Source organism: Trichosurus vulpecula, chromosome 4, assembly GCF_011100635.1.
Source record: "Trichosurus vulpecula isolate mTriVul1 chromosome 4, mTriVul1.pri, whole genome shotgun sequence".
In the NCBI taxonomy this organism is placed as follows: Eukaryota; Metazoa; Chordata; class Mammalia; order Diprotodontia; family Phalangeridae; genus Trichosurus; species Trichosurus vulpecula.
This window is the reverse complement of record NC_050576.1, coordinates 101,336,839-101,351,822: the sequence shown is the minus strand read 5'-3', so window position 1 is coordinate 101,351,822 and position 14,984 is coordinate 101,336,839. Positions and strand designations below refer to the sequence as shown.

Here is a 14,984-nt window from a genome sequence, read left to right as displayed (position 1 = left end):
TAAGCTGGTGGCCATATCCACTATATCACAGTTGGTAATATAGGAAGGGGTATCCCTGTTAAAGTGGAAAACATCCTGAATCCCAGACTCATGTAGGAGAAATCCCTTCAGTCTCTGGGGTGGTGATAACAAGAAAAACCATACCTAGATGGTAAGAGAAACCAGCTTAGGAAATCTTCTATTTGGGGACTAACCTCTCTCCCACTCTCCAACCACCCTGCAGGAGAAGTTGGAGTATTTCTTCCTCATCGTCTTTTCAATTGAGGCTGCCATGAAGATCATTGCTTATGGCTTCCTTTTCCATCAAGATGCCTACCTGCGCAGTGGCTGGAATGTGCTAGACTTCATCATCGTCTTCCTTGGGTAAGTAGTAACTCTGGAACATTCCAGGACTGGAGGGGAGTGGGCCTCGCGGTGTTCCTACCATCTTTGCCAGGAGGAATACTATGGTAAGAGATATGTATACAAAAATGGAGAACTGGACCCTTCTGCCGATGTCCTTCACAGGGGAGTCCCCACAGTCACCATCCTGGAGATACAGGGGAGAGCATCATAAGACCCCTTGCCTGACAGACTATTCAGCCTAACCCCATTCATTCTGCTCCCTTGAACCATCTGAGGCACTCTGGCTCCTGTAACCATTTCCTTTCATTAATCAATAAGAATTTATTAAACCCCTACTAGGTGCTAAGCACTGTATAGGGCCTATCCTTTTATTAGGGGAATTTGTACTGTGAAGTTTAGATTCAGTCAAAGGGCCACCTTGAGGACCTATAGGGTCACATGTGGCCTCCAGGCTGCAGTTCAAAGGTGAAAAGATCCCTGCCCTAAAGGGACTTCTACTAATGTTACCTCCTGACAGAGAGGTAAGGATGTACAGAATGAGTCAGACTTTGGACGTGGCCGATGCAGGAATCTGATCTGCCCCACTATGCATGTTTGTTATAAGGGCTTTGTTTTTCTCTTTTTCAATAGAGGTAGAATGGGAGGAAAAGAATTTTTTGTTGTTGTTGTTGAAAAAAATTAAATTTTAAAAAATTCTACTGTGGTTCACAGATAAGTAATCGTAGAAACATGGGTGAATTCAATTATATAAGCTCAGAAGTCAGAATATGATTCCATACCCCTGGCAGCCATTCAGAGTAGTTCCACTCATATTAAAATATTTGTGAATCAGAATCATTGTGTAAACAAAATAAATGCAAAGTAATTTTGATTCATGGGTATTTCAATATGAATGAGTCTGTGCTGGCTGGCTATCACATATGGAATAGTGCTCCAACTGCTGAGTTTATATCATTAAGTTCAATTCTGGAAGTATTTTCTAAGCACCTACTATGCGCCCACCACTGTGCTCGGTGCTGCTAGGGAATGCAAATGAAGCATATGCTACAGCCCCTCCCATGAAGGAGCTTACTGTTTAGTTGGGGCAACAAGACAAAGGGACATGAATACTTCGAGAACGCCACTCAGCTATGGATGACTGAATGACAGGTTTCATGGTAGAGACAGTAAGCTCTGGAGCAGTTCAAAGAAGGGAGAGAGAGAGATCACTGAAGAGTGGAGCTGTCAAGGAAGGCTTCATGGAGGATCTGAGCTAGGCCTTGAAGGATGGTAAAATCTATATAGGCAGAGAGGAAAGGAAAGTGCGCACCAAGCCAGGGCAGCAGAGTTATGGAAGTGGAGCTTGACTTTAGGCTCTCTGCTCAGGAACACCCTTCAGCCAACAGGGTGGTTGGGGGAGCCAGGCTGATCCTACAGAAGGACCCCCTCAGAACCTAGGACCCTAAACTTTCAGGCCTGAGACAGTGGGGTTTTCTGACCTATTGGTTTCTCCTTCTTTCTCTTCCATCCCCTCCCCTCTAGGGTTTCCACTGTGATTCTGGAAGAGATCAACTTGATCCAAAGCAATTCGACCCCAATGAGCAGCAAAGGAGCCGGTTTGGATGTTAAGGCCCTGAGAGCCTTCCGTGTCCTCAGACCCCTCCGGCTGGTGTCAGGGGTTCCGAGTGAGTGACAGTGCCCTCTGTAGAGCCTGCTCTTCCCTTGTCCCCATCCTTTTCCCCTGACCCCAATTCTGGGCCTCCTTGTTAACAGAAGTTTGGGGGTCTACGGTCCCTGGGGTGGATAGGAATGGGAAGACAGGCTTGTTCTTGCTTTCCTTGGGAAAAGGCTTTCTGGAAAAGAAGGGGAGAACTCAGGATTGGGGGCAAGTGAGAAGAAAGGTGACAGACTCTCCCTGACCACAGGCCTGCAGGTTGTTCTCAATTCCATCATCAAGGCCATGATCCCTCTGTTCCACATCGCCCTCCTGGTCCTCTTCATGGTCATCATCTACGCCATCATAGGACTGGAGCTCTTCAAGGGAAAAATGCACAAGACCTGCTACTTCATTGGGACAGGTGAGCCCCACAAGGGGATAAAGGAAGCAACAGAGGCCTTGAGGCTGGCTCAGCCAATAGGCAGGCATGGCCATTTCCTCCCAAGCCCATCGGTCAGCCTTGGCTTGGACTCTCTGAGGAAGGGGAGAGATGGTGTGCAAGAAAGAGCTGATTCTAAAGCCTAAGAGAAATATATTCTATTCCATGCACCATGGACAAGTCTTAAGTGAAAGACTTAGGCTAAGAATTGCCCTAGATCTCTTAAAAACTCTTTTTAATCAATAAGCATCTATTTTTCTCTCCCTCCACCTCTTCTGCATTCCCATGAGAAAAGAAAGAAAGAAAAATGAAACCCTTGTAACAAATATGCACAGTCAAGCAAATCTAATTCCCACACTGGCCATGTCCAAAAATGTATGTCTCATTCCGCATCATGAGTCCATTATCCGTCTGTCAGGAGGTGGGCAGCATGCTCTGTCCTCTAAAGTCATCATTAGCCATTGAATTGATCAGAGTTCTAAAGTTTTCCAAACACACTTCCCTTTGCAATATTGTTGTCATGGTATAAATTGTTCTCTTGGCCCTGCTTGCTTCATTCTGCCTCAGTTCACGCAAATATTCCAGGTGTCTCTGCAACTGTCCCTTTCATCATTTCTTATGGAACAATAGCCCTGCATTACATTCATTTATTATTTTTTTTCTTTTTTGGGGGGGTGGGCATTAGTGATTTTTAAAATTTTTTTAAATTTTTATTTTTTAAATTAATTTTTTTAGTTTTAGTTTTCAACGTTCATTTCCACAAGATTTTGAGTTCCAAATTTTCTCCCCATCTCTCCCCTCCACCCCAAGATGACGTGCATTCTGATTACCCCTTCCCCCAGTCTGCCCTCCCTTCTATCACCCCACCCACCCCTCTTATCCCCTTCCCTCTTACTTTCTTTAGGGCAAGATAGATTTCTATACTCCATTGCCTGTATATCTTATTTTCCAGTTGCATGCAAAAACAATTTTCAACATTTGTTTTTAAAACTTTGAGTTCCAAATTCTCTCCCTTCTTCCCTCCCTAGCCACCCTCATTGAAAAGGCAAGCAATTCAATATAGGTTATACATGCGTAATTATACAAAACACATTACATTCATTTATACCTAGACTTCCAAAACATGCCTCACTCTTCATCCCGTTTTCCTCTATATATGTATACCTACTCCCCTAGCAACCTCATAGAAGTCCAAATAATGATAATAATATTTCACAGAGAGAGAGGGAGCTAGTGCCCTGCAGTATACAAAGCACCTTTCTTACAATAACCATGTGAAGCAGAAGAGGGGAATATTTTCATTCCCATTTGACAGTCAAGAGAACAAAGAGGTCATGTGATCTTGTCCATAGTTTCACCATGTAAAGATGCCGAGCTGGGACTCCAGCCTAGACCTGGTGGCTCCAGTACTTTTCCCACCTTACTGCTCTGACGCACCAACACTTTTGCCACTGGATAAAAATCAATTCCTCAGTTTGGTGATTATTAATTATTCTTGGGTCTCGCATAGAAAAAATGGGAATGGAGAAAGAAGTAGAGGATGAAAAGGCAAGCATCCCATGTCTCTTTTTCTTCCCTCTATATACAGCCCATGTAGTTCCTGTATTGCAGGAAAGACTGAAGAATTGGTTATTCCATAGTTGACAAAGAGAAAAGCAACCCTTTCTGAACTGTTTTCTGAATGCTCCAATTTTTTAGCTCTTCCACTGCCTGAAAGTCTTCAAGCTGCCTTCCCACGTTGTATCACGTAGGGAAGGATGAGTACAATTCTCAATACGAAGAGCAATATTAAAGTGTTCGAGTGGGTTTCCCAGGGTTATACACAAATGACTCGCTCTCCAGCCCTAGAAAGCAGGTTCCGTACCTCCCAATCCCCTTGTCCTACCCAGTCATACGACAAGCCTGAAGGGGCTCTTGGATCAAAGACTGATGCTTTTGCCTCCTTCCTCCCCCCAGACATTGTGGCCACAGTAGAGATGGAGAAGCCATCCCCTTGTGCTAGGACAGGCTCCGGACGCCCATGTACCATCAATGGCAGCGAATGCCGAGGTGGCTGGCCAGGTCCCAATAACGGCATCACCCATTTCGATAACTTTGGCTTTGCCATGCTCACTGTGTACCAGTGCATCACCATGGAAGGCTGGACCGATGTCCTCTACTGGGTAGGTCTCAGCTGCTGCCTGCATGGTCTCTATCCTAACCCCACCCAGCCACAAGAGGAGGGAGGCAAGGGAGCTGGGGGTGGGAGGAGATGCCCTGCCTGGAGCAAGCATCAGGAGGCAGATACCCAGGTGTTTGTCATTGGTGCTTCTTTCTCCATTGGAAAACAGCAAAATGTAGATTCTCCCTTGGTCACTGGGAGACATACCCCTCTGTCCCCTGGCGAAGTTCAGTACTAGAGAGGGTGGAGAATAATGATGGAACACTATGCCTTCTCAGCATGCAAGACGGAGGACAGTTTGGAATTGTAGCACCCCAAGATTCCATTCCTGACTACTAATTGTCCCTTAGGTTAGACTGGAAATGATTCACTCCTCCAACTCTGACATCTTGGGATTCTTGGAGACAGGAATGGTGTTAGGAAGGTGATTGTGTCCATCTCCCAATCTCCAGACAGGACCACAATCCAGGACAAATAACAACCTCTTACATTTGGATTGGATTGCATTTCACACTGGGGAAAGTACTTTCACATCTCTTACCTCATTTTTTCTCCCAACAACTCTGTAGAGTAAGGAGGGAAGATGTATGTTTTCATCCCATTTGATAAATGAAAATAACTATGGTCCTGAAAGGCTGGCTTGCCCGAGGCACGATGCTAGTTGGTGGAAGACTAGGTCTACTCTCCAGATCTCCGGACTCCTAATCTAGGACTTAACTGCACAAGACTGGGTGTCTCTTCTATTTCCAAAGATCCTAGATGAGAAGGAACTAATTAGTGATGGACTAGCCAGTGGAAGAATGTCAGAAAGAAGCAAATAAGAGATGTTCTTGGCCAGGGATAGAATAGATTCAATCTTGCATGGAGGCAGAGGAATGGACCAGATGACCTCAGGAAGTGACGGAAGCATTTACTGTTGGATAAGTTGGGAAAGGACCATAAGATGTAGCACAACAAAGTCCAATCTTGCATAGAGGCAGGGGTTTGGACAAAACAACCTCAGGAAGTGATGGAAGCATTTACTGTTGGATAAGTTGGGAAAGGACCATAAGATGTAGCATAACAAAGTCCATAACACACAAACCATTTATTTTACATAAGGAGAAACTGAGACTTTTCAACTTGGTTTCTGTGGTCCTAGTCTTTACAAATACTTCCTCCCTACATCTAAAAGGATTTTCCTCTATTTTTCTTTGGGTGAAAAAGCTCTGGAATGAGCACAAGAGGGCCTGAGTGACTGAAAAAAGAGGAGGAGGAGGAAAAGGGCAAGATCAGCATGGTGGTGGTGGTGCTGGTGCTGGCGCTGGTGCTGGTATCATTCGGTCATGTCCAACTCTTCATGATCCTGTGGATCATACTGTTCAAGGTGTTTTCTTGGCAAAGATGCTAGAGTGGTTTGCCATTCTCCAGTGGATTAAGGCAAACAGGATTAAGTGACTTGCCCAGAGTCACACGGCTTGTAAGTGTCTGAGCCTGGATTTGAACTCAGGGGTACTGTATTAGAATAAAGTACTGGATTTGGAATCAAAAGAAGACCTGAGTTCCGATTCTAGTCCTGATGCTTACTAACTGTGTGACCTTAGACAAGTCATTTGCCCTCTCCATGCCTCAGTTTCCTCATAAGTAACAAATAACAGGAATATGCATGCAGATTGCTTTCGGGTTTGAAAAGTGTCTTATGTACATTATCGATCTGAGTTTCATAACAACTCTGTGAGATAGGGACTACAGACATTATTAATCCCACTTTGCAGATGAGAAACTGAGATCCAGAGAGACAGCTAGGTGGTGTATGAATAGAGTGCTGGGTCTGGAGTCAGACACTTACTAGCTGTGTGACTGAGCAAGTCGTTGTGTTAGCTCTAGTTTTCTCATCTACAAAAAGGAGATTGATGATAGCCCCTACCTCCCAACGTTGCTGTGAGTCTATAATGAGATAATGTGTGTAAAGTGCTTTACAAGCCTCAAAGTGACATGAAAATGCTAGTTATTGTTTATTGTTATTATTATTAATAATTAAGTGACTTGCCCATGATAGCACAGCATTAAACGTCTGAGGCAGGATTTGCACCCAAGCCTCTCCGAATTCCAAATGCAGCATCCTTCCCATTACAATAGCCGGCATTACTGAAGCACATAGATGAGGGGTTCTTAATGGACCCCAAAGGATATGTGAATAGATTTTAGGGGGCCTGTGAATTTGGATGGGGAAAAATTACATCTTCATTTCCACTAACCTCTCCCTGAAAGTTAATTTTTCCTTTAGGTATTTAAAAACAATATTCTAGAAGGGGTCCATAGGCTTCACCAAACTGCCAAAGGGAGCCATAAAAAGGGGGTTAAGAATTCCTGGCCTAGATCATTCCTGAAGTCTCTTTCAGCTCTCAGATTCTATAATTCCAGACTCACAATCTTTGCCAACCCCTAGGTCAATGATGCCATTGGAAATGAGTGGCCCTGGATTTATTTTGTCAGCCTCATTCTTCTGGGATCCTTCTTCATCCTCAACCTAGTTCTGGGTGTCCTGAGTGGGTAAGTGTGTTGAAGGGTGGGGGATTGAAGGGTCAGGGAGTCCTAAGGAGGTGTGGCTTATCACCATGATTTCTCTGGTGGTGTAGTTCTTACCTTGTCCATCTTGGTCCAGCCTACTCACTTAGGGGACGATGATAAGACTAACAGAAGAGGGGCTGGATCGCTAGATTTCATCAGTTTTGTCATTTTCCTCTCTTCCTTGCCACAAATCCCCTTTTTTCCCCTAGCACTTTCCTCCTCTGTGGATAACAATGTAGCCCTTTTCTAAGTAAGTCCAATCCAGAAATTGGGCCACTTTGATCCCATGATTCAAGTATGGATGCTTCACCTTCTGCTTGTTGAATATGTCAGCTGTAGTAACTGTTCCCACCAACTTTTGGCTGATGCTCTAAGTGGGGACCCTACTGTCTGGCCTACCTTGGTCACCTGCCTCATTCCCCTCATCTATCTAAAGATTTCCCCTCTGGTTTCTTTCTTGGGTACTCCCTCTGGCATGGAAGAAGGATGCAGGTGTCCATCAGTGTCCCCAGAGAGAACAGGCAGAGAAGAGGTCATGAACATTTGGGGAACCTCGGGACCTCGTCTCTTAAAAAAGTTGTAAAATATTATACTCAATCAAGGGACAAGTCACTATCTGAGTTTCCTCTCTCCTCCTTCTATGTTGTCTCCAGACCCCTACCCTAAGACTCAGTTGCATTGTACAGGTTTTTAGAGACTGATGGGTGATGTTTGGTTCCCCAAGGTCAGCAGGCAGTTTTGCAGACAGGTTTTGTTACCCTCAGACGATAGTATTCCCTTTTCCAGTTCTGCAGCACGAACCCTTGGAGACATTTGGTTGAAGTGATCCAGAATCATAGAATTTTGGAGTTGTAGAGGAATGTAGAGATTATATCATTCAATACCCCCTACACACACAACTAGACCTCACAGTTAGTTAGTGGTAGAACTGAAACAAGAACGCAGTCTCCTGAAAGTCATGCCAAATACCCTGCTACCCACAAATTAGAAAATCAGACCCATTTCTCCTTGTTCACCTGATTTTTTTAGAACCAGCCTAGTTTCTTCCATGTTTCGAGCCCATGTATAACTTTTTTAAATTAATCTTTATTTTCATTTTTAGTGGCTCAAAGCTTCAGAATAATAAGGAAAAAAACATGATGTATATGAGGATACCCAATCTTACATCTGTCAGGGCAGAGGCCAGTCATCACTTTAGTAGAAAGAACCATTGACCACCATCTTGATGCCTGTGTGACAATATTTTAACCAAACATCTTCCTTCTTCAAAGCCTCATTGAAGGCACATTGTCTTTTCTTGAAATCTATAAAAAGAAGTAAATTAAGAAAATGCAAAGAAATCCCCCAAAAGCCAGGAGTAGAATATCATGCTGTTCTTCATTATAACCTATTCAAACTATAATTCCACTCTGGAGAATGGTGGCAGCATTAGCTGTCCCCTGGTCCCTTTCTGTTTGCTCTGAAATAGTCAAATTCCTCACACCCTCCTTGCTTAAGGGACCCCAAAAAACCCTCTTTTGCCATATCTAAGGCAAGCTAAGATTAACTTAATTAATGAAGAGGAAATGAAATGAGGTAAAGGAACAATAAAGCTTTGATAGTGTAGTTACAAAGGCTTAAACGTACCTTTTTATTACCTCCATGTACCCTTTTCGGGGAAAAGTCAACCTTCTCTTCCATCTTTTTCCAAGCTTGTCTTCTCCAAACATCCCAATAAATGAGGTGGTAGGAAGGGGAATCATGACAAATGTTTAACAACCAGCTCTCCAAAAAAAATGAAACAATGCTATACCTTTAACTTTAACCTGAATTATTAGCATTTTGTCCATCACTTTCTTAAGTCTAAACAATCAACAAGATAAAAAAAATCCATCCCTGACCTGCAGCCTTTGTTAAAGATTTCGGAAGCATAAATGGTGACACTGAAAATTTAACAATTAGTCGTTTAGAGCCTGTTAAACCTGGCTCCAGCACTCCCCCAAGAGTAAACACCAAGGGAGGCAGTGCCTTGCCCACTTTCTAAATGTTAAATTGAGAGGAAGCAGCATCACTGAAAAAGTCCCTGGATCTACAGCCGGAAGACCTGGATTCAAGTCCTGGGTATGCCGCTTACAAGCTATGCGGCCTTAAACAAATTATTTCACCTCTCAAGTATGCATTTCCTCATCTGAAAAAGGAAAGGATTGAATTAGATGATCCTGGTGGTCCCTACCAGCTCTCTTATGCAGAATTCTGTTATTCTGCATAACATTCTCCTCCTCTTTGCAGCAGCCAATGACAAAAAGGTCTTTTTTAAGGGTTCATGGACACTGTCACCTTCTTTTTTATAATTTTTAAAATCTATTTTTAGTTTTCAACATTCAGTTCCACAAGCTTTCAAGTTTTAAATTTTCTCCGATCACCTCTTTCTAAGAGTTTCTTTAGAAATGAAAGATGTTCAGACTCAGATAAAATGTGAAAAACATGAACTTTAAGTCATTTCTTGGCCAAGGATTATATATGGAGGACTTCAGGTAGTCGTTGCGGCATCTAGTGCCCTGGCTGGGGGGAAAGAGGTGACCACTCATTCAAGCATGGAGCCTGCATTCTCCCCAGGGTGGTCAGTACCCTGCTAATGGTGCTGTCTTCCCTTTTCTCCTCTCATTCCATTTCAGTGAGTTCACCAAAGAAAGGGAAAAGGCCAAGTCTCGGGGGACCTTTCAGAAGCTTAGGGAAAAGCAGCAACTGGAGGAAGACCTGAAGGGTTATATGAACTGGATCACCCAAGCAGAAGTCATGGATATCGATGACATAAGAGAAAGTTTGTATTCAGTCAGCTAAGAGGAAATACCATTTGTTGGCCCTCCGTACAGCAGTAGAGACATGGGGGGAGTGGGGTTCTCTTCAGGACTTTATGTGACCTCACCAGGGAGGCGAGGTGTATTGTCAGAGACTAAGCCCATGCCCATATAACCTGCATTTCAAGCCAAACAGTGACATTTATGGAGATCTCTCTCTCTCTCTCTCTCTCTCTCTCTCTCTCTCTCTCTCCCTCTCTCTCTCTCTCTCTCTCTCTCTCTCTCTCTCTCTCTCTCTCCCCCTCTCTCTCCCTCTGTCTCGTTTTGTACGTATGTGTGTGTGTGTGTGTGTGTGTGTGTTTCTTGAAGACTGTCTTTCTTCTGTCAAAGAAGATTGGCTTTCCTCTCCACAATTCTCCTGCTAGCAACCCTTAATATATCTTACTTAATATTCTCTCCACCAATCCAGAGTCATGTATGCAGCCCACAAAATGCCCCAGACTTAGATTAAAACCCAAGTTACACTAATATCTCTTTAATATAACTATGTCTTGGGAAAACATTGCCCTATAAAAGCGTCTTACCTTGGAAAAGCTTTCCATATGTGCCAAAGTAGGAAATTTCCTCAGAGATGACAAAGGCCATCTGCTTGCTTGGCTGACTATTTCTCTTGGGTCCCTAGGGAAGCTGTCATCAGATGAAGGGGGATCAGACACAGAGAGTCTCTATGAAATTGAAGGCTTGAACAAATTTATCCAATTTATGTGAGTATCCACAAAAACCTACTGTAGACGTGATGACTGTATGTTGTCCACCCTCAGGAAACCGTGGAAGTCAGCTCGTTTACCCATTTGGGAAACTCAGCTGCCACTGATTAGTTTTCCACATATCCAGACCGACAGTCTTTCCACTAGTCTGCAAAATGTGCCAGAGTATAGGATTTAGAACTGGAAGGAACCACAGAGACACCGAAGCCAAAATTCTCATTTAATAGACGCAGAAACTGAAACCCAGCAAGGTTAAGTTACCTACCTAAGGTCACAAAGGGATTAAGTAGGAGAGCACGGCTTCAAAGCCAGCTTCTCTGCCTCCAGATCGTAGGGTTTCTCCCCTGCCTCCCTGCTCAGCCCTTTTCCACACTCCGTCAGTGTGTGGGTTAGGAGAGCATGGACCATCTAGTTTAGGATGAATTAGGGGATGCCTCCCTCACAGAACAGACAAGAGGGGCTGGTCGGTTGGTAGGTTTTTTCCTACTCCCTTTTCATCTTGCTGTTAACTGAGTTTCTTTAAGCGCAGGGCACATGGGTATGGGCATAGGCTACTTAAAATTGCTGCATCTCACCTGAGAAGTTTGAGAATAACTCATTCTCACCACATCCTTCTCGAGGATCATTCTCTTCATTCTTTTTTATGTGGAAAGAGAGCACACATGCCCCACCAGCCACCAAGACCACCAAGATAAGTTACCCACTGAGCTGACTTCTTCCTTGAAACACCTTCTCTCATTCTTCCACCACTCCCCCAACAGCCACCCACCCACCTACACACACACACACACACAGACACACACATACACACATATACACACACACATATACACACACACATACACACACATATACACACACACACATACACACACACACATACACACACACCTGGCTGCTAAACATTTGACAAATGTGATTTCACTTGCTCCTCACCACGACCTTGCAAGGTAGGTGCTATTATCATCCCCATTTTGCAGTTGAGGAAACTCAGACAGAGAGAGGTTAAGTCAGGGGTGGGGAACCTGTGGCCTCCAGGCCACATGTGACCCTCTAGGTCCTCAAGTGGGGCTCTTTGACTGAATCCAAACTTCACGGAACAAATCCCCTGAATAAAAAGATCTGTTCTATAAAACCTAGACTCAGTCAAACAGCCACACCCGAGGACCTAGACGGTCACATGTGGCCTCGAGGCTGCAGGTTCCCCACCCCTGGGTTAAGTGATTTGCCCAGGATCATTCAGCTACCAAGGCTGGATCTGAACTCAGGTTTTACTGAGTCCAGGTCCATGGCACCATCTTTGATCCCAGAAGATCAATGATGAAACTGACATTCATCCTTTCTCCATAAGAAGCTGTGGATGGTGGGTGTGGATGGAAGCATATGCTAACCCAGACACAGTCTGTGGGCTGGTTTGATTCCTCTCCCAAGTGTCCTATCTTCCTGACACAATCACCCTTCACCACAGGCTCACTGTTTCATAGGAACTGGTCAGAGGAGCTTCAATCCACCGGTCCTGTCCTTAAAGCCCATGGCCTTACAGGAAACGCATTTTCCCCCACAAACATCCCTCTGTTAGATATAATTTGGAAGGAAACTTACAGGTAGACAGTGAGGAATTGGAAGACAGGTGTTGAATAGGTTTGCTTGTGAATAACGCGAAAGATATTGGGGATGGGGTAAAGGGTCTCAAAGTCAAGGAAAATTCCAAACACTCAGGAGCATGGCTTCGGCACCCAAGGCTCTGGATCTCCCTCTTCCTTGTTTTTCTCCGTTTTACAGCCGGCACTGGAGACAGTGGAATCGCATATTCCGCCGGAAATGTCAAGAGATTGTGAAATCCAAGCTCTTTTATTGGCTGGTGATCCTGATTGTGGCCCTCAATACGCTGTCCATTGCCTCAGAACACCACCTCCAGCCCCTATGGTTGACGCATTTGCAAGGTGAGAAGGGGCTGTTGGGAAGAACAGTAGCCAAGGGGAGGTCAGAAGCAGCTCAAAAGACAGACAGTGCTGTGGATGGTTATCAAGAGGTAGTCAGGTAGATGACACCGTTATTCTCTTCCTCCCTTGTCAGTCAATGAACATTTATTTAGCACCTACTATGTTCTAGGCACTGTGCTAAGGGATAGGGGAACAAAGAAAGGCAAAAAATAGCCTCTACCCTCAAGGAGCTCATATCTAAAGGGCAGACAACATGCAAACAATTATACACAAACAACCCTGGCAAAAAAAAGACCCCTCCTCATGGTACCAGAGGCTTTGACAATATTCACAACAAAATGGAATAATACCCAGCAAACTGGAACAAATAAATAGGATGAATTCACAAAATTTTAATAATAGCTAGCATTTATGTAGCACTTTAAGGTTTACAAGTATTATCTCGTTTGACCCTCATAATAACCTTGGGAGGTAGGTACTATTAGTATCCCCACTTTACAGATGGGGGAAACTATGGCAGACAGAGATTAAGTGACTTACCCCGGGTGACTCAACTAGTAAGCGTCTGATCTGGATTTGAACTCAGGTCTCCTTTCTCCAGGTCCAGTGACCTCAGAAGTCATCCAGACTAACCCTTGCCTGAAGGATGAATCTTCCTCTATAACAAGCCTGACAAGCAGTCATTCAGCTTCTGCTTACAGTGATAGAGAGCTCATTTCTTCAAAGGGTTAGGGCAGCTAGGTGGCTCAGTGCACAGAGTGCCATGCCTCAGATCAGGAAGACTCATCTTCCTGAGTTCAAACCTGGCCTCAGACACTTAAGAGCTGTGTGACCCTAGGCAAGTCACTTGATCCTGTTTGCCTCAGTTTCCTCATCTGTAAAATGAGCTGGAGAAGGAAATGGCAAACCACTCCAGTAATCTCTGCCAAGAAAACCCCAAATGGGATCACAAAGAGTTAGACATGACTGAAATTGACTGAACAACAATCCCCTGTAACTAGTGGCCAGCAAGAGTTGCTTGGGGCATTCAGAGGTCTTCCTGACATTCTATCTACCATGGCTCATTGCCTGTCCAAAATGTTCATACTAGTCTACTGTTTTCCTGCAATAGTGACAACATATAATTTTGTTATGTTTGTTCCTTTTTGGCTATTTAAATGATATCTTAAAGTATTTGGATTTCCTTTTGATTATTAGGAAATGTCAACAGTTTTTAGGTTGATATTAAGGAAATAAATAAGCATTTATTAAGTGCCCACTATGTGACAGTATTGTATTGAGCACTTTACAAATATTATCTATTAAAAATTTGTATTTCTACCTTCTAAATTTGTCTGTTCATGGGGTATTTGATGATTTCTCCACTGAAGGCTGAATTCTAAGTATTTAGTTCAGTTTCTTATAAATTCTGAGTATCAGACTTTTCACATGTTTACCATATTTCCCCCATCTATTTCTTTTATTTTTATTTTAGCAATATTGCTTGTTGCCATGCAAAAATTCTCTTTATATAAGAATACTCATTGATTTTGTGTTCAGACGTTTATTTGACTTGTTCAATATATACATTTTTTTTCTTTTCTCCATAACTGAAGTCAACGTTCCATTCATTTTTCTTCATAATTGTTTATTACTTCAAAATCTTTTTAGATTATTAAACCAATGAGAGTTTCTTATAGTATATGAAATAATCAGTGGCTCCAACCCTGGGAGATGGGGGAGGAAGCTAGTATACAGCTATCAAATATTCCCCACAGTTTTATTTGAATAATGATTTCATTCCCCAGTCTTGGGTTTATTAGCCACTAACCTCTTGCATTCATTGCAGTCTGTTTCTGTGTCCCTATTAAATTTTATCTTATTAGAAATAAGCTCTGTCCTATGAAAACAGATTGCTATGCAGAGTTTTTAGGGCTAAGACTTTCAGTATGTAGTAGGATTCCAGGTTTGGACTCCCATGACCCAAGTTCACATTCTACCATAAGCAGATGGCATAAAGGAAAATAGCCTATTAAATCTACGGACTAGCCTCCTTTGTGCATGGGGCACTGAAAGGAGGGACTAGAATGGGCACGGATGCAGGAATAGATACTGTCCTTACCCTCTGGGAGCTTCCAGTTTGCCGATTACTTATATGAGCAAGTGACTTGGGCAAGTCACTCACTCATTTCCTCAGTGGCAAATTGAGAGGGAGGTTAAGACTGTAAAGTCACTTCCTGCTCTAAACCCCATGACCCTGAAGAGTTATGTATAAACTGAATTTTCATAAATCAAATTGTCATATTTTAAATTGCCCAAGAGAAATGTAACAGTGTTTAAGGAAATTCTTCCATGAATCCTTGTAAAAGAAGGGAGGATTCCTCCTT

General features: G+C 43.4%; 1 protein-coding gene across 1 annotated transcript in view; it reads left to right on the top strand.

Annotated features, from left to right (window-relative positions):
* Positions 1 to 14,984, top strand: part of CACNA1S (calcium voltage-gated channel subunit alpha1 S) — a 104,571-nt gene that overhangs the window by 33,367 nt on the left and 56,220 nt on the right. The window contains exons 3-10 of the mRNA XM_036754197.1: positions 224 to 363; positions 1,867 to 2,009; positions 2,250 to 2,402; positions 4,377 to 4,582; positions 7,010 to 7,113; positions 9,786 to 9,931; positions 10,591 to 10,672; positions 12,458 to 12,618. Coding sequence (XP_036610092.1) covers positions 224 to 363; positions 1,867 to 2,009; positions 2,250 to 2,402; positions 4,377 to 4,582; positions 7,010 to 7,113; positions 9,786 to 9,931; positions 10,591 to 10,672; positions 12,458 to 12,618 — 1,135 coding nt within the window. The remainder of the gene's footprint in view (positions 1 to 223; positions 364 to 1,866; positions 2,010 to 2,249; positions 2,403 to 4,376; positions 4,583 to 7,009; positions 7,114 to 9,785; positions 9,932 to 10,590; positions 10,673 to 12,457; positions 12,619 to 14,984) is intronic.